The sequence below is a fragment of the Mustelus asterias genome, chromosome 31 (genome assembly GCF_964213995.1).
Source record: "Mustelus asterias chromosome 31, sMusAst1.hap1.1, whole genome shotgun sequence".
Lineage (NCBI taxonomy): Eukaryota > Metazoa > Chordata > Chondrichthyes > Carcharhiniformes > Triakidae > Mustelus > Mustelus asterias.
In genome coordinates, this window is record NC_135831.1 from 8,035,515 (window position 1) to 8,062,884 (window position 27,370).

Sequence of the window (27,370 nt, forward strand, 5' to 3'; positions counted from 1 at the left end):
GGTGGGTGTGAGGAGGGGGGAGAATGAGGGCTGAGGAACAGGAGTGGAGGGGATGAGGGGCAAGTTGTTACATGCAGCGTCAGGAAGAAAGGGCTGAGTGACACACCTCCTGCAGTATAACTGCCAGCTAACCCAGGCAAAGGTTCAGTTCCTGACGTGCCTGGAAATGTTTGGAGAATTGCATCTGAACGCTCCATCAGAAACTGTCCATGGAGACGTCACTGTGAGAACCAGCTCCAATCTCAACTCGCATTGAAAACCAACCACTTCCCAAACACTGTTCCAATGCATGGCCTTTCTGGAACTTTCTCCAGAAAATTCCCAGCAACACAGTGCAATTAGTTCCTCATTTTAATGATCAGAATCTATAAATATTTCAGGAATAGTAGCCTCTTGCCCTGGCAAGCTGTCTCTCCCGAGATTGTGGAGAATACTGGCCGGTTAGGGGAATTGGCCATGCTAAATTGTCCCTTAATGTCCAAAGATGTGTAGGTTAGGTGGATTGGCCGTGCTAAATTGCCCCTTAGTGTCCAAAGATGTGTAGGTTAGGTGGATTGGCCGTGCTAAATTGCCCCTTAGTGTCCAAAGATGTGCAGGTTAGGTGGATTGGCCGTGCTAAATTGCCCCTTAGTGTCCAAAGATGTGCAGGTTAGGTGGATTGGCTGTGCTAAATTGCCCCTTAGTGTCCAAAGTTGTGTAGGTTAGGTGGATTGGCCATGCTAAATTGCCCCTTAGTGTCCAAAGATGTGTAGGTTAGGTGATTGGCCGTGCTAAATTGCCCCTTAGTGTCCAAAGATGTGTCGGTGAGATCCATTAGCCATGTTATATGTGTGGGCTACAGGGATAGGGTGGAGGAAAGGGGCTTGGATAAGATACTCTGTCAGAGAGAGTCAATGAAGACTCTATGGGCCAAATGACCACCTTCTGCACTGTAGGGATTCTATTCTATTCTATGAACCTCTGGGCATGGCTCTCACCTGTTGGAGAATTTGATTCCAGCACTCAGATATTTGTTGGCCGCTCCCTTGTGTTACTAACGCAGATTACATAAACATTATTTGGAATTTGAATGCCACGGAAACTGGTTCTTCAACTCTTGGAAGTCCAGAGGTCATCTTGCAGTGACCCTGTACCTTTCCTGATGTGTCACCCTCGAGTACTCGCACCCAGTTTTGTTAAACTTTTTTAGCAGATTACTACCTGAATGGCTGTAAATTGGGAGAGGGGAGTGTGCAGGGGGACCTGGGTGTCCTTGTGCACCAGTCGCTGAAGGTAAGCATGCAGGTGCAGCAGGCGGTAAAGAAGGCGAATGGTATGTTGGCCTTCATTGCGAGAGGTTTCGAGTACAGGAGCAGGGATGTGTTGTTGCAATTATACAGGGCCTTGGTGAGGCCACACCGAGAGTATTGTGTGCAGTTTTGGTCTCCTTTTCTGAGGAAGGATGTTCTTACTCTGGAGGGAGCGCAGCGAAGGTTTACCAGGCTCATTCCAGGGATGGCGGGACTGATGTGTGAGGAGAGATTGACCAGGTTAGGGTTGTTTTCGCTGGAGTTCAGACGAATGAGGGGGGGGATCTCATAGAGACTTATAAAATTCTAACAGGACTAGACAGGGTAGATGCAGGGAGGATGTTCCCGATGGTGGGGGGAGTCCAGAACCAGGGGGTCACAGTCTGAGGATTCGGGGGAGACCATTTAGGACGGAGGTGGGGAGACATTTCTTCACCCGGTGAGCCTGTGGAATTCATTCCCACAGGAAGTAGTTGATGCCAAAACATTGAATGTATTCCAGAGGCGGCTGGATATAGCACTTGGGGTGAATGGGATCAAAGGTTATGGGGGGAAAGCAGGATTAGGCTATTGAGTTGGATGATCAGCCATGATGGTGATGAATGGCGGAGCAGGCTCGAAGGGCCGAATGGCCTCCTCCTACTCCTGTCTTCTATGTTTCTCTGTTTTTGGGAAGGTGGTTAATGGGCACCAGGAAGAGTAAAGGTCCAAACACGGTTCCTGGTGGAGAGGGAAACCTCCTGAAGAGGTGGCTTCCCCCCTAACACACACAGAGGATGCTGAAAGTCTGCAAAGGGATATAGATAGTCTAAGTGAGTGGGCGAGGGTCTGGCAGATGGAGTACAATGTTGGTAAATGTGAGGTCATCCATTTTGATAGGAATAACAGCAAAATGGACTATTATTTAAATGGTAAAAAATTGTAGCATGCTGCTGTGCAGAGGGACCTGGGTGTCCTTGTGCAGGAATCTCAAGGAGTTGGTTTGCAGGTGCAGCAGGTAATTAAGAAGGCAAATGCAATTTTGTCCTTCATTGCGAGAGGGATGGAGTTTAAAAACAGCGAGGTTATGTTGCAGCTGTATAAGGTGCTGGTGAGGCCACACCTGGAGTACTGTGTACAGTTTTGGTCTCCTTACTTGAGAAAGGATATACTGGCACTGGAGGGGGTGCAGAGGAGATTCACGAGGTTGATTCCGGAGTTGAGAGGGTTGGCTTATGAGGAGAGATTGAGTGGAGGACTATACTTATTGGAATTCAGAAGAATGAGGGGAGATCTTATAGAAACATAAGATTATGAAGGGAATAGATAAGATAGAAGCAGGGAAGTTGTTTCCACTGGCGGGTGAAACTAGAACTAGGGGGCATGGCCTCAAAATAAGGGGGAGCAGATTTAGGACTGAGTTGAGGAGGAACTTCTTCATACAAAGGGTTGTGAATCTGTGGAATTCCCTGCCCAGTGAAGCAGTTCCTGGCTCCTGCTCTGCCCAAGACCGCAAGAAACTACAAAAGGTCGTGAATGTAGCCCAATCCCATCACGCAAACCAGCCTCCCATCCATTGACTCTGTCTACACTTCCCGCTGCCTCGGCAAAGCAGCCAGCATAATCAAGGACCCCACGCACCCCGGACATTCTCTCTTCCACCTTCTTCCTTCGGGAAAAAGATACAAAAGTCTGAGGTCACGTACCAACCGACTCAAGAACAGCTTCTTCCCTGCTGCTGTCGGACTTTTGAATGGACCTACCTTATATTAAGTTGATCTTTCTCTACACCCTAGCTATGACTGTAACACTACATTCTGCACTCTCTCCTTTCCTTCTCTATGAACGGTATGCTTTGTCTGTGTAGTGCGCAAGAAACAATACTTTTCACTGCATCCCAATACATGTGACAATAATAAATCAAATCCTTCTCCTCTATGTACTCTATGAACGGTATGCTTTGTCTGTATAGCGCGCAAGAAACAATACTTTTCACTGTGTCCCAATACACGTGACAATAATAAATCAAATAATAAATCAAATCAAATCAGTTGACGCCACCTTGTTGAATGTTGTTAAGGAAGGATAGATAGATTTTTGAACAGTAAAGGAATTAAGGGTTATGGTGAGCGGGCGGGTAAGTGGAGCTGAGTCCATGAAAAGATCAGCCATGATCTTATTGAATGGCGGAGCAGGCTCGAGGGGCCAGATGGCCAACTCCTGCTCCTAGTTCTTATGTTCTTACACAATGATGTGGAGTTGCCGGCGTTGGACTGGGGTAGACACAGTAAGTAGTCTCAGAACACCAAGTTAAAGTCCAACAGGGTTTATTTGGTAGCACGAGCTTTCGGAGTGTCGCTCCTTCCTCAGGTGAGTGCAGGATTTGTTTGACAAACAGGGCATATATAGACACAAACTCAATTACAAGATAATGTTTGGAATGCGTGTCTTAACAGGTAATCAAGTCTTTACAGGTACAGACAATGTGAGTGGAGAGCGTCTTCTCTTTAACCTGTGCTTAACCCTCTCTCCACTCATCTCCACTCACATTGTCTGTACCTGTAAAGACTTGATTACCTGTTAAGACTCGCATCCCAACCATTATCTTGTAATTGAGTCTGTGTGTGTGTATGCCGTGTTTGTGAACACAACTCTCTACTCACCTGAGGAAGGAACGAGACTCCGAAAGCTCGTGCTACCAAAATAAATCTGTTGGACTTTAACCTGGTGTTGTGAGACTTCTTACTGTGCTTACACTAGCCATACTCTTATCTGTTTGTCGCTTCGGAAGGCCGGATTCTGTTCAATATTGTCCCCGGAGACGTGGAGTTTTTTTTTGAACAAGAGCTTTCCTTGAGGGACGTTCGTCAGAGGCGTTCCAGAAATCCGGTCTTGCCACATGAGGAGGCTCATCCTTTTTTCAAGACCTGAAGCTGGGGCCGTCGAGGGTCCATGTTTCACTGTATCGTGTTGACCAACCGCATGGTAGGTTGTTGCATAAGGTTAAATCTTGCGGGATCCAGGGTGAGGTAGCCAAATGGATACAAAATTGGCTTCTTGACAGAAGCCAGAGGGTGGTTGTAGAGAGTTGTTTTTCAAACTGGAGGCCTGTGACCAGCGGTGTGCCTCAGGGATCAGTGCTGGGTCCACTGTTATTTGTCATTTATATTAATGATTTGGATGAGAATATCGGGGGCATGGTGAGTAAGTTTGCAGATGTCACCAAGATTGGTGGCATAGTGGACAGTGAAGAAAGTTATCTCCGATTGCAACAGGATCTTGATCAATTGGGCCAGTGGGCTGACGAATGGCAGATGGAGTTTAATATAGATAAATGTGAGGTGATGCATTTTGGTAGATTGAACCAGGGCAGGACTTACTCAGTTAATGGTAGGACGTTGGGGAGAGTTACAGAACAAAGAGATCGAGGGGTACATGTTCATAGCTCCTTGAAAGTGGAGTCACAGGTGGACAGAGTGGTGAAGAAGGCATTCGGCATGCTTGGTTTCATTGGTCAGAACACTGAATACAGGAGTTGGGACGTCTTGTTGAAGTTGTACAGGACATTGGTAAGGCCACACTTGGAATACTGTGTACAGTTCTGGTCACCCTATTATAGAAAGGGTATTATTAAACTAGAAAGAGTGCAGAAAAGATTTACTAGGATGCTACTGGGACTTGATGGTTTGAGTTATAAGGAGAGGCTGGATAGACTGGGACTTTTTTCTCTGGAGCGTAGGAGGCTGAGGGGTGACCTTATAGAGGCGGCATGGTAGCACAGTGGTTAGCACTGCTGCTTCACAGCTCCAGGGACCTGGGTTCAATTCCCGGCTTGGGTCACTGGCTGTGTGGAGTTTGCACATTCTCCTCGTGTCTGCGTGGGTTTCTTCCGGGTGCTCCGGTTTCCTCCCACAGTCCAAAGATGTGCGGGTTAGGTTGATTGGCTCTGCTAAAATTGCCCCTTAGTGTCCTGGGATGCGTAGATTAGAGGGATTAGTGGGTAAATATGTAGGGATATGGGGGTAGGGCCTGGGTGGGACTGTGTTCGGTGCAGACTCGATGGGCCGAATGGCCTCTTTCTGTACTGTAGGGTTTCTATGATTTCTATGATAAAATAATGAGGGGCACAGATCAGCTAGATAGTCAATATCTTTTCCCAAAGGTAGGGGAGTCTAAAACTAGAGGGCATAGGTTTAAGGTGAGAGATACAAAAGTGTCCAGAGGGGCAATTTTTTCTCACAGAGGGTGGTGAGTGTCTGGAACGAACTGCCAGAGGTAGTAGTAGAGGCGGGTAGTGGTAGAGGCACATGAACGGAGTGGGAATGGAGGGATACAAAAGAATGGTCTAGTTTGGACCAGGGAGCGGCACAGGCTTGGAGGGCCGAAGGGCCTGTTCCTGTGCTGTATTGTTCTTTGGTAGTATTTTATCTTTTAAAAAGCGTTTAGACAGTTACATGGGTACGATGGGTATAGAGGGATATGGGCCAAACGCGGGCAATTGGGATTAGCTTTGGGGTTTAAAAAAAAAGGGGGCGGCATGGACAAGTTGGGCCGAAGGGCCTGTTTCCATGCTGTAAACCTCTATATAACCGTCCTGGGGATTTTACGCTCCCCCGGGGTTAGTGTGGGGGATGGTGGGGTGGGTTTGAGGCCACCGCCCTCTCCCCGGGGACGGTGCTTCTCCCGTGTTTTGACGTTTGTTGGTTGTGCCCCTCTTCCTGGTTTATCCGGCTCCCAGGGGTTTACCGCCACCTGCGGCCAGGCGTATCCCCCCACCCCCGCCCCGGCCTGAGGTGACCCCGGTGGTCAGCGCTGACCGTAAAGGTCAGGCCAACTCGTTCCGGCCACTTCACCCATCTCTGATTTCCATCGCTCCGCCCATTGGCTTTGGCCGGCTGGGCCCTAATGTTCTGGAATGTTCAAAATCCCCCCCCCTGACTCTCTATCCCTGTTTGTCTGAGGTACTTTGTGGGGGGGGGGGGTATTTCTCTCAGCATGCCAGTTGTTGTTGTTGTTGTCCACCTGAAGTGACCTGAAAGCTGAGGGTTCGGCTATTTCCGGTGGCGCTCGGCTATTTCCGCTACGCTCCCCCCCATGCGGGTTCGGCTATTTCCGGTTCCCGAGGATGAGGGTTCGGCTATTTCCGGTCCTCGAGGATGAGGGTTCGGCTATTTCCGGTCCCCGGGGATGAGGGTTCGGCTATTTCCGGTCCCCGGGGATGAGGGTTCGGCTACTTCCGGTTCCCGAGGATGAAGGTTCGGCTATTTCCGGTCCCGCTCGGCTATTTCCGGAAGCTGCTCAGTTCGGCGCTGTGGCGGGAGGACCGGCCGGTGATGCGGTGCAAACGGCGGGGACGCTGCGCTTTCCTGCCGCCCTGGAGCGCTTCCTTCGCGGTCCCCTCGCCACAGGCCCACTGGGCGACATCACCCCGCCGCTCCTCTCCCTCAGGCCCAGCCATGGAAACAGCCATTGGTTAACATTGTTGCCAACCCGGTGGGTAGAGATTCCGGGAGGCCGCAGCAGGCGCCATTTGACCAGGGCGGGAGGTTGGCATCTGCACTGGGCCAGTGGACCCCCCAGTGAGACAGAGCGAGTCACTGCCAGTGCACCCCCCAGTGAGAGAGAGTCACTGTCAAGTGACAGCAAGAGCAACACCCCCCGACACACTGCCAGGAAAGACCGTGTCGAATTTGACAACATACACATCATCTACTGTCCCTGTCCTGGGAGTGTTTGATGGGGACAGTGTAGAGGGAGCTTTACTCTGTATCTAACCCCGTGCTGTACCTGTCCTGGGAGTGTTTGATGGGGACAGTGTAGAGGGAGCTTTACTCTGTATCTAACCCCGTGCTGTACCTGTCCTGGGAGTGTTTGATGGGGGACAGTGCAGAGGGAGCTTTACTCTGTATCTAACCCCGTGCTGTACCTGTCCTGGGAGTGTTTGATGGGGGACAGTGTAGAGGGAGCTTTACTCTGTATCTAACCCCGTGCTGTACCTGTCCTGGGAGTGTTTGATGGGGGACAGTGTAGAGGGAGCTTTACTCTGTATCTAACCCCGTGCTGTACCTGTCCTGGGAGTGTTTGATGGGGGACAGTGTAGAGGGAGCTTTACTCTGTATCTAACCCCGTGCTGTACCTGTCCTGGGAGTGTTTGATGGGGACAGTGTAGAGGGAGCTTTACTCTGTATCTAACCCCGTGCTGTACCTGTCCTGGGAGTGTTTGATGGGGACAGTGTAGAGGGAGCTTTACTCTGTATCTAACCCCGTGCTGTACCTGTCCTGGGAGTGTTTGATGGGGAACAGTGTAGAGGGAGCTTTACTCTGTATCTAACCCCGTGCTGTACCTGTCCTGGGAGTGTTTGATGGGGAACAGTGTAGAGGGAGCTTTACTCTGTATCTAACCCCGTGCTGTACCTGTCCTGGGAGTGTTTGATGGGGAACAGTGTAGAGGGAGCTTTACTCTGTATCTAACCCCGTGCTGTACCTGTCCTGGGAGTGTTTGATGGGGACAGTGTAGAGGGAGCTTTACTCTGTATCTAACCCCGTGCTGTTCCTGTCCTGGGAGTGTTTGATGGGGACAGTGTAGAGGGAGCTTTACTCTGTATCTAACCCCGTGCTGTACCTGTCCTGGGAGTGTTTGATGGGGACAGTGTAGAGGGAGCTTTACTCTGTATCTAACCCCATGCTGTACCTGTCCTGGGAGTGTTTGATGGGGAACAGTGTAGAGGGAGCTTTACTCTGTATCTAACCCCGTGCTGTACCTGTCCTGGGAGTGTTTGATGGGGAACAGTGTAGAGGGAGCTTTACTCTGTATCTAACCCCGTGCTGTACCTGTCCTGGGAGTGTTTGATGGGGAACAGTGTAGAGGGAGCTTTACTCTGTATCTAACCCCGTGCTGTACCTGTCCTGGGAGTGTTTGATGGGGACAGTGTAGAGGGAGCTTTACTCTGTATCTAACCCCGTGCTGTTCCTGTCCTGGGAGTGTTTGATGGGGACAGTGTAGAGGGAGCTTTACTCTGTATCTAACCCCGTGCTGTCCCTGTCCTGGGAGTGTTTGATGGGGACAGTGTAGAGGGAGCTTTACTGTGTATCTAACCCCGTGCTGTCCCTGTCCTGGGAGTGTTTGATGGGGACAGTGTAGAGGGAGCTTTACTGTGTATCTAACCCCGTGCTGTACCTGTCCTGGGAGTGTTTGATGGGGGACAGTGTAGAGGGAGCTTTACTCTGTATCTAACCCCGTGCTGTACCTGTCCTGGGAGTGTTTGATGGGGGACAGTGCAGAGGGAGCTTTACTCTGTATCTAACCCCGTGCTGTACCTGTCCTGGGAGTGTTTGATGGGGGGCAGTGTAGAGGGAGCTTTACTCTGTATCGAACCCCGTGCTGTACCTGTCCTGGGAGTGTTTGATGGGGGACAGTGTAGAGGGAGCTTTACTCTGTATCTAACCCCGTGCTGACCCTGTCCTGGGAGTGTTTGATGGGGGACAGTGTAGAGGGAGCTTTACTCTGTATCTAACCCCGTGCTGTACCTGTCCTGGGAGTGTTTGATCGGGGACAGTGTAGAGGGAGCTTTACTCTGTATCTAACCCCGTGCTGCACCTGTCCTGGGAGTGTTTGATGGGGACAGTGTAGAGGGAGCTTTACTCTGTATCTAACCCCGTGCTGTACCTGTCCTGGGAGTGTTTGATGGGGAACAGTGTAGAGGGAGCTTTACTCTGTATCTAACCCCGTGCTGTACCTGTCCTGGGAGTGTTTGATGGGGAACAGTGTAGAGGGAGCTTTACTCTGTATCTAACCCCGTGCTGTACCTGTCCTGGGAGTGTTTGATGGGGAACAGTGTAGAGGGAGCTTTACTCTGTATCTAACCCCGTGCTGTACCTGTCCTGGGAGTGTTTGATGGGGACAGTGTAGAGGGAGCTTTACTCTGTATCTAACCCCGTGCTGTTCCTGTCCTGGGAGTGTTTGATGGGGACAGTGTAGAGGGAGCTTTACTCTGTATCTAACCCCGTGCTGTACCTGTCCTGGGAGTGTTTGATGGGGACAGTGTAGAGGGAGCTTTACTCTGTATCTAACCCCATGCTGTACCTGTCCTGGGAGTGTTTGATGGGGAACAGTGTAGAGGGAGCTTTACTCTGTATCTAACCCCGTGCTGTACCTGTCCTGGGAGTGTTTGATGGGGAACAGTGTAGAGGGAGCTTTACTCTGTATCTAACCCCGTGCTGTACCTGTCCTGGGAGTGTTTGATGGGGAACAGTGTAGAGGGAGCTTTACTCTGTATCTAACCCCGTGCTGTACCTGTCCTGGGAGTGTTTGATGGGGACAGTGTAGAGGGAGCTTTACTCTGTATCTAACCCCGTGCTGTTCCTGTCCTGGGAGTGTTTGATGGGGACAGTGTAGAGGGAGCTTTACTCTGTATCTAACCCCGTGCTGTCCCTGTCCTGGGAGTGTTTGATGGGGACAGTGTAGAGGGAGCTTTACTGTGTATCTAACCCCGTGCTGTCCCTGTCCTGGGAGTGTTTGATGGGGGACAGTGTAGAGGGAGCTTTACTCTGTATCTAACCCCGTGCTGTACCTGTCCTGGGAGTGTTTGATGGGGGACAGTGCAGAGGGAGCTTTACTCTGTATCTAACCCCGTGCTGTACCTGTCCTGGGAGTGTTTGATGGGGGGCAGTGTAGAGGGAGCTTTACTCTGTATCGAACCCCGTGCTGTACCTGTCCTGGGAGTGTTTGATGGGGGACAGTGTAGAGGGAGCTTTACTCTGTATCTAACCCCGTGCTGACCCTGTCCTGGGAGTGTTTGATGGGGGACAGTGTAGAGGGAGCTTTACTCTGTATCTAACCCCGTGCTGTACCTGTCCTGGGAGTGTTTGATCGGGGACAGTGTAGAGGGAGCTTTACTCTGTATCTAACCCCGTGCTGCACCTGTCCTGGGAGTGTTTGATGGGGACAGTGTAGAGGGAGCTTTACTCTGTATCGAACCCCGTGCTGTACCTGTCCTGGGAGTGTTTGATGGGGGACAGTGTAGAGGGAGCTTTACTCTGTATCTAACCCCGTGCTGTCCCTGTCCTGGGAGTGTTTGATGGGGGACAGTGTAGAGGGAGCTTTACTCTGTATCGAACCCCGTGCTGTACCTGTCCTGGGAGTGTTTGATGGGGGACAGTGTAGAGGGAGCTTTACTCTGTATCTTACCCCGTGCTGTACCTGTCCTGGGAGTGTTTGATGGGGACAGTGTAGAGGGAGCTTTACTCTGTATCGAACCCCGTGCTGTACCTGTCCTGGGAGTGTTTGATGGGGGACAGTGTAGAGGGAGCTTTACTCTGTATCTAACCCCGTGCTGTCCCTGTCCTGGGAGTGTTTGATGGGGGACAGTGTAGAGGGAGCTTTACTCTGTATCGAACCCCGTGCTGTACCTGTCCTGGGAGTGTTTGATGGGGGACAGTGTAGAGGGAGCTTTACTCTGTATCTAACCCCGTGCTGTACCTGTCCTGGGAGTGTTTGATGGGGGACAGTGTAGAGGGAGCTTTACTTTGTATCTAACCCCATGCTGTACCTGTCCTGGGAGTGTTTGATGGGGACAGTGGAGAGGGAGCTTTACTCTGTATCAAACCCCATGCTGTACCTGTCCTGGGAGTGTTTGATGGGGACATTGGAGAGGGAGCTTTACTCTGTATCTAACCCCGTGCTGTACCTGTCCCGGGAGTGTTTGATGGGGACAGTGTAGAGGGAGCTTTACTCTGTATCTAACCCCGTGCTGTACCTGTCCTGGGAGTGTTTGATGGGGACAGTGTAGAGGGAGCTTTACTCTGTACCTAACCCCGTGCTGTACCTGTCCTGGGAGTGTTTGATGGGGACAGTGTAGAGGGAGCTTTACTCTGTATCGAACCCCGTGCTGTACCTGTCCTGGGAGTGTTTGATGGGGACAGTGTAGAGGGAGCTTTACTCTGTATCTAACCCCGTGCTGTACCTGCCCTGGGAGTGTTTGATGGGGGACAGTGTAGAGGGAGCTTTACTCTGTATCTAACCCCGTGCTGTACCTGTCCTGGGAGTGTTTGATGGGGACAGTGTAGAGGGAGCTTTACTCTGTACCTAACCCCGTGCTGTACCTGTCCTGGGAGTGTTTGATGGGGACAGTGTAGAGGGAGCTTTACTCTGTATCGAACCCCGTGCTGTACCTGTCCTGGGAGTGTTTGATGGGGACAGTGTAGAGGGAGCTTTACTCTGTATCTAACCCCGTGCTGCACCTGTCCTTGGTCTATAGGCTCTTGTGTAGTTCAAAAAAGGCAAACAGCTTGCATAGCTATCCATTTTGTTTGTTGAAAACGACTCCCCGTCTCTCAATGAATGCAGTTTCTTGCCAGTGAGCTGCGCACAAAGAGGGCCTTGCGAGCCAATAGTGCCCCGTCGCTTTCTCCACGGCAACGCCTCAGCCAATCAGATTCGAGTTGCCCAGCACCCGGCACTCTCTTTCCCCCGGCAGTAGAAATAGTTGTTGGAGTCTGAAATTTGGTGTTCTTGCATTTGTCCTGATACCCGCCAGATGGAAAAGATTCAGCAAGATCTCTCTTTCTCTCTCGTTTCACCAAGGTTCATGTTTCGCCTGAGCAAGCTCTCGATTCGAAACCTTTCACTCCTCCCACGGCATGGCGACCAACGGTGACCCCTCTCGCCCGTTGTTCGGAGGTTCCTTCTCGGCGATTATTCCCCCTGATTCGATCGATGTCAGGTAAGGCGTTTTAAAATGAGAATGTACCCTGCTACTGCCCTTTTATATTTTTATCCCCCCCATCATCCTTGCTGAACATGCATTGCCATATTTCATTTTAATTCATTTGTGGGACACGGGCGTCCCTGGCTGGCCGCATTTATTGCCCGCCCCTAGTTGCCCCTTGGAGGGCAGTTGAGAGTCAACCACATTGCTGTGGCTCTGGAGTCACATGTAGGCCAGACCGGGTAAGGACGGCAGATTTCCGTCCCTAAAGGACATTAGTGAACCAGATGGGTTTTTCCGACAATGGTTTCATGATCATCAATAGATTCTTAATTCCAGATTTTATTTAAAAAATTGAATTCAGATTCCACCACCTGCCGTGGCGGGATTCGAACCCGGGTCCCCCAGAACATTAGCTGAGTTTCTGGATTAATAGTCCAGTGATAATACCACTGGGTCCATCACTTAGTGATAATTATCTGATGCCGGGACCGGTGGGGCGTACCTGACAATACAGGACGGTGGGGGCGGCACGGTGGCACAGTGGTTAGCACTGCTGCCTCACAGCGCCAGGGACCCAGGTTCGATTCCCGGCTCGGGTCACTGTCTGTGCGGAGTCTGCACGTTCTCCCCGTGTCTGCGTGGGTTTCCTCCGGGTGCTCTGTGACACTAAAAAACTTTAAACTCTTTCTGGAATTGGAGACAGGAATCGGCCAGGAATTAAGTACCTTTTAGAACATAGAACAGTACAGCACAGAACAGGCCCTTCGGCCCACGATGTTGTGCCGAGCTTTATCTGAAACCAAGATCAAGCTATCCCACTCCCTATCATCCTGGTGTGCTCCATGTGCCTATCCAATAACCGCTTAAATGTTCCTAAAGTGTCTGACTCCACTATCACTGCAGGCAGTCCATTCCACACCCCAAACACACTCTGTGTAAAGAACCTACCTCTGATATCCTTCCTGTATCTCCCACCACGAACCCTATAGTTATGCCCCCTTGTAATAGCTCCATCCACCCGAGGAAATAGTCTTTGAACGTTCACTCTATCTATCCCCTTCATCATTTTATAAACCTCTATTAAGTCTCCCCTCAGCCTCCTCCGCTCCAGAGAGAACAGCCCTAGCTCCCTCAACCTTTCCTCATAAGACCTACCCTCCAAACCAGGCAGCATCCTGGTAAATCTCCTCTGCACTCTTTCCAGCGCTTCCACATCCTTCTTATAGTGAGGTGACCAGAACTGCACACAATATTCCAAATGTGGTCTTACCAAAGTCCTGTACAGTTGCAGCATAACCCCTCGGCTCTTAAACTCCAACCCCCTGTTAATAAAAGCTAACACACTATAGGCCTTCTTCACAGCTCTATCCACTTGAGTGGCAACCTTTAGAGATCTGTGGATATGGACCCCAAGATCTCTCTGTTCCTCCACAGTCTTCAGAACCCTACCTTTGACCCTGTAATCCACATTTAAATTAGTCCTACCAAAATCAATCACCTCACATTTATCAGGGTTAAACTCCATTTGCCATTTTTCAGCCCAGCTTTGCATCCTATCTATGTCTCTTTGCAGCCTACAACAGCCCTCCACCTCATCCACTACTCCACCAATCTTGGTGTCATCAGCAAATTTACTGATCCACCCTTCAGCCCCCTCCTCTAAGTCATTAATAAAAATCACAAAGAGCAGAGGACCAAGCACTGATCCCTGTGGCACACCGCTAGCAACCTGCCTCCAGTCCGAAAATTTTCCATCCACCACCACCCTCTGTCTTCGATCAGACAGCCAGTTACCTATCCAATCGGCCAACTTTCCCTCTATCCCACACCTCCTCACTTTCATCATAAGCCGACCATGGGGGACCTTATCAAACGCCTTACTAAAATCCATGTATATGACATCAACTGCCCTACCTCCATCAACACACTTAGTTACCTCCTCAAAAAATTCAATCAAATTTGTGAGGCACGACTTGCCCTTCACGAATCCGTGCTGACTATCCCGGATTAATCCGCATCTTTCTAAATGGTCGTAAATCCCATCCCTAAGGACCTTTTCCATCAATTTACCAACCACCGAAGTAAGACTAACCGGTCTATAATTACCAGGGTCATTTCTATTCCCTTTCTTAAACAGAGGAACAACATTCGCCATTCTCCAGTCCTCTGGCACCATCCCCGTGGACAGTGAGGACCCAAAGATCAAAGCCAAAGGTTCTGCAATCTCATCCCTTGCCTCCCAAAGAATCCTAGGATATATTTCATCAGGCCCAGGGGACTTATCGACCTTCAGTTTATTCAAAACTGCCAGGACATCCTCCCTCCGAACATCTATTTCCTCCAGCCTATTAGCCTGTAACACCTTGTCTTCCTCAAAAACATGGCCCCTCTCCTTGGTGAACACTGAAGAAAAGTGTTCATTCATCACCTCACCTATCTCTACCGACTCCATACACAAGTTCCCACTACTGTCCTTGACCGGCCCTAACCTCACCCTGGTCATTCTTTTATTCCTCACATAAGAGTAAAAAGCCTTGGGGTTTTCCTTGATCCGACCCGCCAAGGACTTCTCATGTCCCCTCCTAGCTCTCCTAAGCCCCTTTTTCAGCTCGTTCCTTGCTAACTTGTAACCCTCAACCGAGCCATCTGAACCTTGTTTCCTCATCCCTACATAAGCTTCCCTCTTCCTTTTCACAAGACATTCCACCTCTTCCGTGAACCATGGTTCCCTCACGGAGATTCTGCTGAGTTGGGGGTGGTTCTTCCTCTGAAGGTGGCTGTCTGAGAGTCAGAAGGCAGGTGTCTGTCTGGATCTCTGTCCAGAGGTGTTAAAAGGCTGAAAAACTAGCATCCACATGAGCATATCTGATTTTGGTGCTAACTGGTTCTAGAGAAGGGATTTATGTCTATGGGGGATTGGAACAACAGAGATAGCTAGCTGTTAAGAATTGTACTTTGTCATGTTGAAGTATTTTAATTGGCAAAAGTTATGCTAAAAAGTTAAAGTTTATTTATTAGTCACAAACAAGGCTTACGTGCTGGTTGGGTGTATTGACCTGAACAGGCACCGGACTGTGGCGACGAGGGGAATTTCACAGTAACTTCATTGCAGTGTTAATTCCATCTGCCATGGCGGGATTTGAACCCTGTCTCTGGCACTGTGAAGCAGCAGCGCTAACCACTGTGCCACTAATTATTTTTGTTATCTTCTAACTGTGCTTTTGAATAAACTTTGTTTGCTAAAAGCTCCCTAGTGGGTCACTTGAATCATACCTGGAGTGAAACACCTTGTGATCACCCTCGTGCTAAAATCAAAACGCGAATCCCAAGGGTCTCGGTTAACTTCATAAAATACCTTGGGAGTTTCTGATCTGGTTCCGAAAAGGGATATTCATTCAGGGGATTCAGCGTCACGGCTAGGACTGCATTTATGGTCTATCGTTCCCAGGAGGGAGGCAAAGGGCCAAGTGGTATTATCACTAAACTAATAATCCAGAAACTCAGCTAATGTTCCCTGCAACCCCCCCACTCCCAAAGACCTCGGAAACCCTTCTCCCATCCCCATTCACTGAAAAGACATCCCCCTGCCCCCAATTCCTCCCCCACCAACACTCTCCACCTCACCCTCCCTCGCATCCTTTTTTCAAAAATTATTTACCAGTGTCACAAGTGGTGGAATTTGAATTCAATTTAAAAAAAAAAAAATAATCTGGAATTAAGAATCTACTGATTCAACCATTAACACTGCAATGAAGTTGCTGTTGAAATCGCCACACTCCGGCGCCTGTTGGGGTAACACTGAGGGAGAATTTAGCACGGCCCAATGCACCCTAACCAGCACGTCTTTCAGGAGTGTGGGAGGAAACCGGAGGAAACCCACGCAGACACGGGGAGAACGTGCAGACTCCGCACAGACAGTGACCCAAGTCGGGAATCGAACCCGGATCCCTGGCGCTGTGAGGCAGCAGTAGAGAGACATGGAGAAAGTGACTTCTCTCTAAAGGTCCCTAGCAGCAGACTGAGCTCCATTTCTCTGTGAGCCCAGATCCTGCCCAGACACCTGATATTTCTCTCAGTCAACCTCATCAAGTCCTCCTCTGCAAACCTTCCCCCCCCCCCCCCACCCCTCCGCTCCCCCCACCGCCCCCAGCTCCTCCCCCCCCCCCCCCCCCCCCTCCCCCTCCCCAGGAAATCACTAACAGAGCAGCATTAGTCCAGATTAAAACAAACCTTCTAGCGATTAGAACCTAGAACATTACAGCGCAGTACAGGCCCTTCGGCCCTCGATGTTGCGCCGACCAGTGAAACCAATCTAAAGCCCCTCTAACCTACACTATTCCAATATCATCCATATGTTTATCCAATAACCATTTGAATGCTCTTAATGTTGACGAGTCCACTACTGCTGCAGGCAGGGCATTCCACGCCCTTACTACTCTCTGAGTAAAGAACCTACCTCTAACATCTGTCCTATATCTCTCACCCCTCAATTTAAAGCTATGTCCCCTCGTGCTAGCCATCACCATCTGAGGAAAAAGGCTCTCACTATCCACCCTATCTAATCCTCTGATCATCTTGTATGCCTCTATTAAGTCACCTCTTAACCTTCTCCTCTCTAACGAAAACAACCTCAAGTCCCTCAGCCTTTCCTCATACGATTTTCCCACCATACCAGGCAACATCCTGGTAAATCTCCTCTGCACCCTTTCCAACACTTCCACATCTTTCCTATCATGCGGCGACCAGAACTGGACGCAATACTCCAAATGCGGCCGCACCAGAGTTTTGTACAGTTGCAGCATGACCTCCTGGCTCCGAAACTCAATCCCATTACCAATAAAAGCTAACACACCGTACGCCTTCTTAACAACCCTATCAACCTGGGTGCCAACTTTCAGGGATCTATGCACATGGACACCCAGATCCCTCTGCTCATCCACACTACCAAGTATCTTACCATTCGCCCAGTACTCTGTAATCCTGTTACTCCTTCCAAAGTGAATCACCTCACACTTTTCCGCATTAAACTCCATTTGCCACCTCTCAGCCCAGCTCTGCAGCTTATCTATGTTAGGAGCAATTATGCTGCTGCAGTCACAACACAGGGCTGCCAGTTACAGACAAAGCGACACCGGTGTTGGAACAGACTGGTTTTTTTAAAAAAACCCTCCACGGAAACGTGACTCAGATACATAAAGGTGCACACAGCGGTAAATAAGGAAATCAGTGTCTAAAAGACGGTGTGTTGCCAATCATCATTTCTTTTGATTCCCTGTTCCTCTCCAGTGATATCCGTGAAATCCCGGATAACCAGGAAGTGTTTATTCACAGCGGGACAGACCAGAGCATAATCATTGAGTTGCTGGAACACCAGTTCCAGGTACCAGACCAGGAGGCAGCCAGGTCAGTGCAGGATGCTGTGGGCAAAATTCTGTTGGGATCTATAACTTAGGGAGGGCCGTCAGAGTTTGGCCCGAATTGATTTGATTTATTATTGTCACATGTATTGGGATACGGTGAAAAGTATTGTTTCTTGCGCGCTATACAGACAAAGCATACCGTTCATAGAGTACATAGGGGAGAAGGATTTGATTTATTATTGTCACATGTATTGGGATACAGTGAAAAGTATTGTTTCTTGCGTGCTATACAGACAAAGCATACCGTTCATAGAGAAGGAAAGGAGAGGGTGCAGAATGTAGTGTTACAGTCATAGCTAGGGTGTAGAGAAAGATCAACTTAATGCAAGGTGGGTCCATTCAAAAGTCTGACGGCAGCAGGGAAGAAGCTGTTCTTGAGTCGGTCGGTACGTGGCCTCAGACTTTTGTATCTTTTTCCCGACGGAAGAAGGTGGAAGAGAGAATGTTCGTGGTGCGTGGGGTCCTTGACTTATGCTGGCTGCTTTTCCCCGAGGCAGCGGGAAGTGTAGACGGAGTCAATGGATGGGAGGCTTGTTTGCGTGATGGATTGGGCTACATTCACGACCTTTTTGCAGTTTCCTTGCGGTCTTGGGCAGAGCAGGAGCCCAGACCAAGCTGTGATACAACCAGAAAGAATGTTTCTATGGTGCATCGGTAAAAATCGGAGAGAGTTGGCAGCATCTGAGACACTGTGAGATTCACAGCAGTTACCTCCTGCTCACTGAACCCTTGCACCCGAACGGGGAGGCAGAGTGGTTAGCACTGCTGCCTCACAACATTTGATTTGATTTAATATTGTCACATGTATTGGGATACAGTGAAAAGTATTGTTTCTTGCGCACAAAGCATACAGTTCATAGAGAAGGGAAGGAGAGAGTGCAGAATCATAGAATCCCGACGTACAGAAGGAGGCCATTTGGCCCATCGAGCCTGCAGCAACAAGAATCCCACCCACGCCCTATCCCCTTAACCCCACATATTTGCCCCACTAATCCTTCTCGCCTACGCATCCCAGGACACTAAAGGAGAATGTAGCACGGCCAATTCCACCCTAACCCACACATCTTTGGACTGTGGGAGGGAACCGGAGGAAACCCACGCAGACACGGGAGAAAACGTGCAAATTCCACACAGACAGTGACCCGAGCCAGGAATCGAACCCGGGTCCCTGGAGCTGTGGGGAAGCAGTGCTAACCACTGTGTCACCGTGGTCTTACATCATAGCTGGGGTGTAGAGAAAATGTTGAGTTGGTCGGTACGTGACCTCAGACTTTTGTATCTTTTTCCCGACGGAAGAAGGCGGAAGAGAGAATGTCCGGGGTGTGTGGGGTCCTTGATTACGCTGGCTGCTTTTCCCCGAGGCAGCGGGAAGTGTAGACAGAGTCAATGGATGGGAGGCTGGTTTGCGTGATGGACTGGGCTTAGTTCACAACCTTTTGTAGTTCCTTGCGGTCTTGAGCAGGAGCCCAGACCAAGCTGTGATACAACCAGAAAGAATGCTTTCTATGGAGCATCTGTAAAAGTTGGTGAGAGTCGTAGCTGACACGCCAAATTTTCTTGGTCTTCTGAGCAAGTAGAGGCGTTGAGAGTGGCCGAAAGAAGCCTCGATGAGACCCCGATTGGATGCAGGATTACAGCAGACTTTAATATCGCTGCAACGAGGGACGTGAACTCTCGGGAAGAGCTACTTGTGCAGAGAAAGGTCCTTACCGAATTCCGATAGTGTGACCTTTACACCCTGTCCCATTGAAGCATATCTTCCCGGAGGTCGTGCACACAATGCTTACCCATCCATCGCGAGGGGTAATGGAGACGAAGGTCGTAGGCTACAGGAAGATGTAGACGGGTTGGTCAGACGGTATTTAACCCTGACAAGTGCGAGGTGATGCACTTTGGAAGAAGTAACAAGATGAGGGAGTATTGAATGAATGGCAGGAAGCTCAGAGGAACAGAGGGATCTTGGGGTACTTATTCCCAGATCCCTGAGGGCGACAGAGCAGGTGGATAGGATAGTGGAGAAGGCAGATGGGACACTTGCTCAGTCAGTCATGGTATAGAGTATAAGAGTGAGGAGGTGATGTTGGAGCTGTACAGAGCGTTGGTGAGGCCACAGCTGGAGCACTGGGCGCAGTTCTGGTCACCTCACTGTCGGAAGGATTGCACTGGAGGGGGCACAGAGGAGATTCACCAGGATGCTGCCTGGGACGGAGCATTGGAGCTATCAGGAGAGACTGGATAGGCTTGGGTTGTTTTCTCTGGAGCAGAGGAGGCTGAGGGGGGACATGATTGAGGTGTATAAGATTGTGAGGGGAGTGGACAGGGTGAGCAGGGAGCAGCCGTTCCCCTGGGGGTGACGGGTCAGTCACGAGGGGGGCAGAGTTTTAGGGCGAGGGGCAGGAGATTCAGAGGGGATTTGAGGAAACATTGTTTCACTCAGAGGGGGGGTGGGAATCTGGAATGCGCTGCCTGGGAAGGGAGCGGAGACCGGAAACCTCACAACCTTAAAAAAATATCTGGATGAGCACTTGAAATATCTGAACATTCAAGGATAGGGGACAAGCGCAGGAAAATGGGATTAGTGCGATTTGAGTGGTAGATATTGTCAGTGCTGACTCGATGGGCCGAAGGGCCTTTCCAGCTCTGTGTGACTCGATGTCGATGCGAGTTGCTGATGCGGAATCAGTGGTCCTTTCTGTCGCCAGGTACCACTTTGATGATATCACCAGCAGTAACGATGCGACAGGGGCGGAGGGCACTGCGGTTCTCAGTGTGGAGCCTGTCGGCAATGACCAGATTGCACTGCAAGATCCCAGCAGCGCCTGGTTCCTCTCTGGGACGCAGAAGGTGGCCAAATTCAACGAGCAGGTCAGTAGCAGAAGGACTGATCGTAGAGTCATCGCCCCACGCATTTAGCACGGCCAATCCACCCTAACCTGCACATCTCTGTACACTAAGGGGCAATTTAGCATGGCCAATCCACCTAACCCGCCCATCTTTGGACACTAAGGGACAATTTATCATGGCCAATCCACCCAACCTGCACATCTTTGGACACTAAGGGGCAATTTAGCATGGCCAATCCACCTAACCTGCACATCTTTGGATACTAAGGGGCAATTTAGCATGGCCAATCCACCCAACCTGCATATCTTTGGACACTAAGGGGCAATTTAGCATGGCCAATCCACCTAACCGACACATCTTTGGACACTAAGGGGCAATTTAGCATGGCCAATCCATCTAACCTGCACATCTTTGGACACTAAGGGGCAATTTAGCATGGCCAATCCATCTAACCTGCACATCTTTGGACACTCAGGGGCAATTTAGCATAGCCAATCCACCTAACCAGCACATCTTTGGACACTAAGGGGCAATTTAGCATGGCCAATCCACCTAACCTGCACATCTTTGGACACTAAGGGACAATTTAGCATGGCCAATCCACCTAACCCGCACATCTTTGGACACTAAGGGGCAATTTAGCATGGCCAATCCACCTAACCTACACATCTTTGGACACTAAGGGGCAATTTGGCATGGCCAATCCGCCTCAGCCACTGATGCAGCCAGACCTGCTGAGTTCGTCCAGCATTCTATGATTCAATTTGCTTCATCTTATTGGAGTTTTCTCCTTGTTACAGGCCAGAAACACCGTGACGATCCACCTTGTGTTGTTCCGGCTGCCGCAATATTCCACTGACATTCTCATCACATTCAACGACCCGGCAGTAATCAGGTACCTTTATCTCTAACTGGTTACTCTATAACCCTCGCGGAGGAGGAGGAGAAGGGCTGGGAAGGTAGCTAACACCCATCTGGGCGTGCCAAGGCCCCTTTGACAGCACCGTCTAACCCCGACACCTCTACCCTCTCAAAGGAAGAGGGCAGCAGACACAATGGTGCAGGTTCTCCTCCGAGGCGCTCACCGTACCCGACTTGGAAATATATCGGTCGCTCCTTCACTGTGTGGCTGGGTCATAAATCCTGGAACTCCCTCCCTAACAGCGCGGGTGGGTGTACCTACACTGCACGGGATTGCAGCGTGGTCGATGCAGACTCGATGGGCTGAATGGCCTCTTTCTGCACTCTAGGGATTCTATGAAGGTGTGATGCGGACAGTTTACTGTTGCAGAATCTTTTCTATTGGGCAAAGAGCTGCAATGAATATATCCAGCTGTTCATTTTGAATTGTTGCGATGTGGGCGTCACTTTTCTTTGAAGAGGAAAAGGGTCAGATCTCGAAGAACAGAGAAAATTACAGCACAGGAACAGGCCCTTCGGCCCTCCAAGCCCGCGCCGACCATGCTGCCCCGACTGAACTAAAACCCCCTCCCCTTCCGGGTACCGTATCCCTCTATTCCCATCCTATTCATGTATTTGTCAAGACACCCCTTAAAACTCACTATCGTATCTGCTTCCACTACCTCCCCCGGCAGCGAGTTCTAGGCACCCACCACTCTCTGTGTATAAAATCTGCCTCGTACATCTCCTTTAAACCTTGCCCCTCGCACCTTAAACCTGTGCCCCCTAGTAATTGACTCTTCCACCCTGGGGAAAAAGCTTCTGACTGTCCACTCTGTCAATGCCACTCATAATCTTGTAGACTTCTATCAGGTCGCCCCTCAACCTCCGTCGTTCCAGTGAGAACAAAACCAAGTTTCTCCAACCTCTCCTCATAGCTAATGCCCTCCATACCAGGCAACATCCTGGTAAATCTTTTCTGTACCCTCTCCAAAGCCTCCACATCCTTCTGGTAGTGTGGCGACCAGAATTGAACACTATATTCCAAGTGCGGCCTAACTAAGGTTCTATAAAGCTGCAACATGACTTGCCAATTTTTAAACTCAATGCCCCGGCCGATGAAGGCAAGCATGCCGTATGCCTTCTTGACTACCTTCTCCACCTGCATTGCCACTTTCAGTGACCGGTATACCTGTACACCCAGATCCCTCTGCCTATCAATACTCTTAAGGGTTCTGCCATTTACTGTATATTTCCTATCTGTATTAGACCTTCCAAAATGCATTACCTCACATTTGTCCGGATTAAACTCCATCTGCCAGCTCTCTGCCCAAGTCTCCAACTGATCTATATCCTGCTGTATCCTCTGATGGTCCTCATCGCTATCCGCAAATCCACCAACCTTTGTGACATCTGCAAACTTACTAATCAATCCAGTTACATTTTCCTCCAAATCATTTATATATATTACAAACAGCAAAGCTCCCAGCACTGATCCCTGAGGAACGCCACTTGTCACAGCCCTCCATTCAGAGACACACCCTTCCACTGCTACCCTCTGTCCTCTATTACTGACATGATGTGGAGATGCCGGCGTTGGACTGGGGTAAGCACAGTAAGAAGTCTCACAACACCAGGTTAAAGTCCAACAGGTTTATTTGGTAGCAAATACCATAAGCTTTCGGAGCGCTGCTCCTTCGTCAGATGGAGTGGATATCTGCTCTCAAACAGTGCACAGACACAGAAATCAAGTTACAGAATACTAATTAGAATGCGAATCTCTACAGCCAGCCAGGTCTTAAAGGTACAGACAATGTGGGTGGAGGGAGCATTCAACACAGGTTAAAGAGATGTGTATTGTCTCCAGACAGAACAGCCAGTGAGATTCTACAAGCCCAGGAGGCAAGCTGTGGGGGTTACTGATAGTGTGACATAAATCCAACATCCCGGTTTAGGCCGTCCTCATGTGTGCGGAACTTGGCTATCAGTTTCTGCTCAGCGACTCTGCGCTGTCGTGTGTCGTGAAGGCCGCCTTGGAGTCCACCCACATTGTCTGTACCTTTAAGACCTGGCTGGCTGTAGAGATTCGCATTCTAATTAGTATTCTGTAACTTGATTTTGTGTCTCTGTGCCCTGTTTGAGAGCAGATATCCACTCCATCTGACGAAGGAGCAGCGCTCCGAAAGCTTATGGTATTTGCTGCCAAATAAACCTGTTGGACTTTAACCTGGTGTTGTGAGACTTCTCTCTATGACTGAGCCAGTTCTGTATCCATCTTGCCAGTTGACCTCTGATCCCATGCGACTTCACCTTCTGTACCAGTCTGCCATGAGTGAACTCCCCAGTTACCCTCCACCCCTCCCTCCGCCACCGCCCCCCCCCAAACAATCTTCCCCTTGTACGTTCCCTCCATGTCTGCGTGGGTTTCCTCCGGGTGCTCTGGTTTCCTCCCACAGTCCAAAGATATGCGGGTTAGGTGGAATTGGCCATGCTAAATTGCCCCTTAGTGTCCAAAGATGTGTAGGTTAGGTGGATTGGCCATGCTAAATTGCCCCTTAGTGTCCAAAGATGTGCAGGTTAGGTGGATTGGCCATGCTAAATTACCCTTAGTGTCCAAAGATGTGCAGGTTAGGTGGATTGGCCATGCTAAATTGCCCCTTAGTGTCCAAAGATGTGCAGGTTAGGTGGATTGGCCATGCTAAATTGCCCCTTAGTGTCCAAAGATGTGCAGGTTAGGTGGATTGGCCATGCTAAATTGCCCCTTAGTGTCCATAGATGTGCAGGTTAGGTGGATTGGCCATGCTAAATTGCCCCTTAGTGTCCATAGATGTGCAGGTTAGGTGCATTGGCCCAAAAAGCAGGTGAACTGGCCATTCAGTTGGCGTGAGATTGTGGACTTGTGGGATCTTTCTAATAACCTAGAGTGTGGCGTCACTGGTTCTACACTCAAACTAATTAGATGCGTCAAAGCTGTTGGGGATAAGGGTTGAGGCTGGGCTTGGGATGGTTGGTTTACCTAACCGTGTCTCTCTCTCTCTCTATCTATCTTACCACCAGCCCTTTCAGCAGCAGTACAGGAAACCCCTCCACCCAGGCAGGGGGGACGTCCTCCTGCAGCCCTCCGCACTGGACCTTGGAGCAGTTCCGAGCCACCGTGCAGTCCTTCCGGCTCCTGGACCCATCCATCTTCTCCTGAAAGCCCAGCGCCCGCGGCCGAACGGCATGCCTTGGAGATGGTGAGGAGACGCGGTCTTCCCCCTTGGGCCCCGTCCTGCCCAGCGAGGGCCAAGATCGAGACGGTGACGCTACTTTGAGACTTGAGGGAGGCTCTGTCCAATCGGGGAAGGCAGATTTCCTTTATCGACATCGGCTTTCGATGGGGCCTGAACCTACAGACCTACCTGGGAACAGGAGGAGGCCATTCAGCCCTTCAAACCTGTTCCGCCGCCATTCAGTGAGATCTGGGCATACCTGTGATTGAAGTCCAAAATACCCAGCCTTCGCCCCACATCCCAAGATGGCACGGTGGTTTGCACTGTTATCTCACAGCACCAGGGACCCCGTGTCTGTGTGAGTTTCCTCCGGGTGCTCCAGTTTCCTCCCACACTCCAAAGAAGTGCAGGTTGGATGGATGCTAAATTGCCCCTTAGTGTCCAAAGATGTGCAGGTTAGGTGGATTGGCCATGCTAAATTGTCCCTTAGTGTCTAAAGATGTGTAGGTTAGGTGGATTGGCCATGCTAAATTGCCCTTAGTGTCCAAAGATGTGTAGGTTAGGTGGATTGGCCATGCTAAATTGTTCCTTAGTGTCCAAAGATGTGCAGGTTAGGTGGATTGGCTGTGCTAAATTGCCCCTTAGTGTCTAAAGATGTGTAGGTTAGGTGGATTGGCCATGCTAAATTGCCCCTTAGTGTCCAAAGATGTGTAGGTTAGGTGGATTGGCCATGCTAAATTGCCCCTTAGTGTCCAAAGATGTGTAGGTTAGGGGGATTGGCCATGCTAAATTGTTCCTTAGTGTCCAAAGATGTGCAGGTTAGGTGGACTGGCCGTGCTAAATTGCCCCTTAGTGTGCAAAGATGTGCAGGTTAGGTGGATTGGCCATGGATTGGCTAAATGTGTAGGTTTAAGGGGATAAGGTGAATTTGTGGGACAGATACTCTCTGTCGGTGCAGACTCGATGGGCCGAATGATCTCCGCACTGCAGCGATTCGATGATAAGCCACTGGACAGACCTAGAATTCCGTCGTGACGCTTGTGTGGCCTTCAACGCCCAATCACGGGCAGATCTCCTGTGAGCTGATTGTCGGGGAGACGTTTGCATCGGAAGGACTCTCGTATGGGGCGTCCCAGTGCGACTTACAATGTGCTTTTTTTTTTGTTTTGAGGAACAGGCCAATCTTCACGTAGCAGGGCTCCCCCAAACGACGACGTACTGGGGTGCCCCTGTGCGGCATTGGGTGAAATGTTGACCCAGGAGGGCGGGGCGGGGCGCTTTGAACTGGGAAGTGGTGGCTGGGAGAGATCGCCTCAAAGAGCAGACGTGACCTTGGGAGGGTCAGCCTGGAATCTGGCCTGGTCGCGTCTCCCAGAGACTGCTCGTCACTGACCTCCAAAGAGTTAGTTCTTTGGAGCCGTGTTTGTATTATTTAGGGATTGAATTGGGGAGTCCTCTCAGTTTTGCCACCTCTTCTCCACAGGGTTGGTGTGTGGAATGTGTGTGGTAACGTAGCTTGTTGGCTGTCTTGATGAAGATTAAAAAGCACTTCAATCTGTTTTTTAAAAAGAAGCTCGCTTCTTAAAAAGTTCAGATCCTTTTCCCATCCGGCCCATTGGTAGAAGTCAGCATTTGATATCAGCCCGCCTTCATCGCACGAGTTGTCGATCTTCGAACTCCTCCTGTTCTTCTCGAATACTTCTCTTCCTCCTTGCTTGCTTAAGTACGGCTCAATGGGTGGCGCACTCTTGTGCTGAGAGTCGGGAATAAAAGTCGCCACTCCAGAGGCTTAAACCCGTAGGATATAGGAGCAGAATCAGGCCATTCGGCCCATCGTACCTGCTCCGCCAATCAATCATGGCTGATAAGTTTCTCAACTCCATTCTCCCGCCTTTTCCCCGTAACCTTTGACCCCCCCCTTACCAATCAAGAACCTATCCATCTCTGTCTTAAATACACTCAATGACCCGGCATCCTCTGTGGTAAAGAGTTCCACAGATTCACCACCCTCTGGCTGAAGAAATTCCTCCTCATCTCGGTTCTAAAGGGTCGTCCCTTTACTCTGAGGCTGTGCCCTTGGATCCTAGTCTCTAATATTAATGGAAACATCTTCCCCACTCTATCCAGGCCTCGCAGTATCCTATAAGTTTCAATAAGATCCCCTCTTATCCTTCTAAACTCCAACGAGTACAGACCCAGAGTCCTCAACTGTTCCTCATACGACAAGCTCTTCATTTCCAGGGATCATTCTTGTGAACCTCCTCTGGACCCTTTCCAAGGCCAGCACATCCTTCCTTAGATACGGGGCCCAAAACTGCTCACAATACTCCAAATGGGGGTCTGACCAGAACCTTATACAGCCTCAGAAATAGATCCTAATTTAGGTCAACACTGGGAGTGTCATCTTGAGGGAGGGAAATGCTGTCTTGCAGTTAAAGGGGTGGCACGGTAGCACAGCGGGTTAGCCACTGCTGCTTCACAGCTCCAGGGTCCCGGGTTCGATTCCCGGCTCGGGTCACTGTCTGTGTGCAGTTTGCACATTCTCCCCGTGTCTGCGTGGGTTTCCTTCGGGTGCTCCGGTTTCCTCCCACAGTCCAAAGATGTGCGGGTTAGGTAGATTGGCCTGGTTTAAAAAAAAAAATTGCCCCTTAGAGTCCTGAGATGCGTAGATTAGAGGGATTAGCGGGTAAATATGTGGGGGTAGGGCCTGGGTGGGATTGTGGTCGGTGCAGACTCGATGGGCCGAATGGCCTCTTTCTGCACTGTAGGGATTCTATGATTTCTATAAAATGTGAAATTCTGGGCCCCGTGGTGCCTGTTTGCCATCATCCAGAAGAACAGCTTCCCCCTCGCCATCTTGCCCCTCTTAACCACCCTCCCCAAACCACCCGAGGAGTTCATCCGTTGCTGTGGGACCTTACCGTGCAGAGGTTGGTGTGCCTTGTCTGTACGGACGTACAGCACGCGGACGACCGCTCGTCTCTGCAGCCACAACGGCTGCGTCTCAGAAGTAACTG

The 27,370-nt window shown here is 50.1% G+C and overlaps 1 protein-coding gene across 4 annotated transcripts; it reads left to right on the forward strand.

The window, feature by feature from the left end:
* Positions 1-6,550: 6,550 nt before the first annotated feature.
* On the forward strand, positions 6,551-27,003 carry rangrf (RAN guanine nucleotide release factor). 4 transcript variants are annotated; one of them, XR_013495757.1, is made up of 7 exons: positions 6,551-6,761; positions 11,851-11,989; positions 17,264-17,380; positions 20,100-20,262; positions 21,042-21,136; positions 24,199-25,176; positions 25,229-27,003. XR_013495757.1 is itself a non-coding variant. In XM_078200822.1 (6 exons), the coding sequence occupies exons 2-6, from the start codon at positions 11,907-11,909 to the stop codon at positions 24,335-24,337; spliced, it is 597 nt and encodes a 198-aa protein (XP_078056948.1). In that variant the 5' UTR covers positions 6,551-6,761; positions 11,851-11,906; the 3' UTR covers positions 24,338-27,000. The 4 variants fall into 4 exon arrangements, 1 of the variants encoding a protein (XP_078056948.1); XR_013495755.1 differs by having other exon boundaries at positions 24,199-24,808; positions 24,861-27,000; XR_013495756.1 differs by having other exon boundaries at positions 24,199-24,842; positions 25,103-26,999.
* Positions 27,004-27,370: the final 367 nt, after the last annotated feature.

What these genes read in the sequence shown, in the direction of transcription:
- rangrf (XM_078200822.1), top strand. Translation starts at nt 11,907, where the DNA reads ATGGCGACCAACGGTGACCCCTCTCGCCCGTTGTTCGGAGGTTCCTTC. An exon ending in CCTGATTCGATCGATGTCAG is followed by an intron (nt 11,990 to 17,263) that starts GTAAGGCGTTTT and finishes GTTCCTCTCCAG; the next exon opens with TGATATCCGTGAAATCCCGG. An exon ending in AACGACCCGGCAGTAATCAG is followed by an intron (nt 21,137 to 24,198) that starts GTACCTTTATCT and finishes TCTTACCACCAG; the next exon opens with CCCTTTCAGCAGCAGTACAG.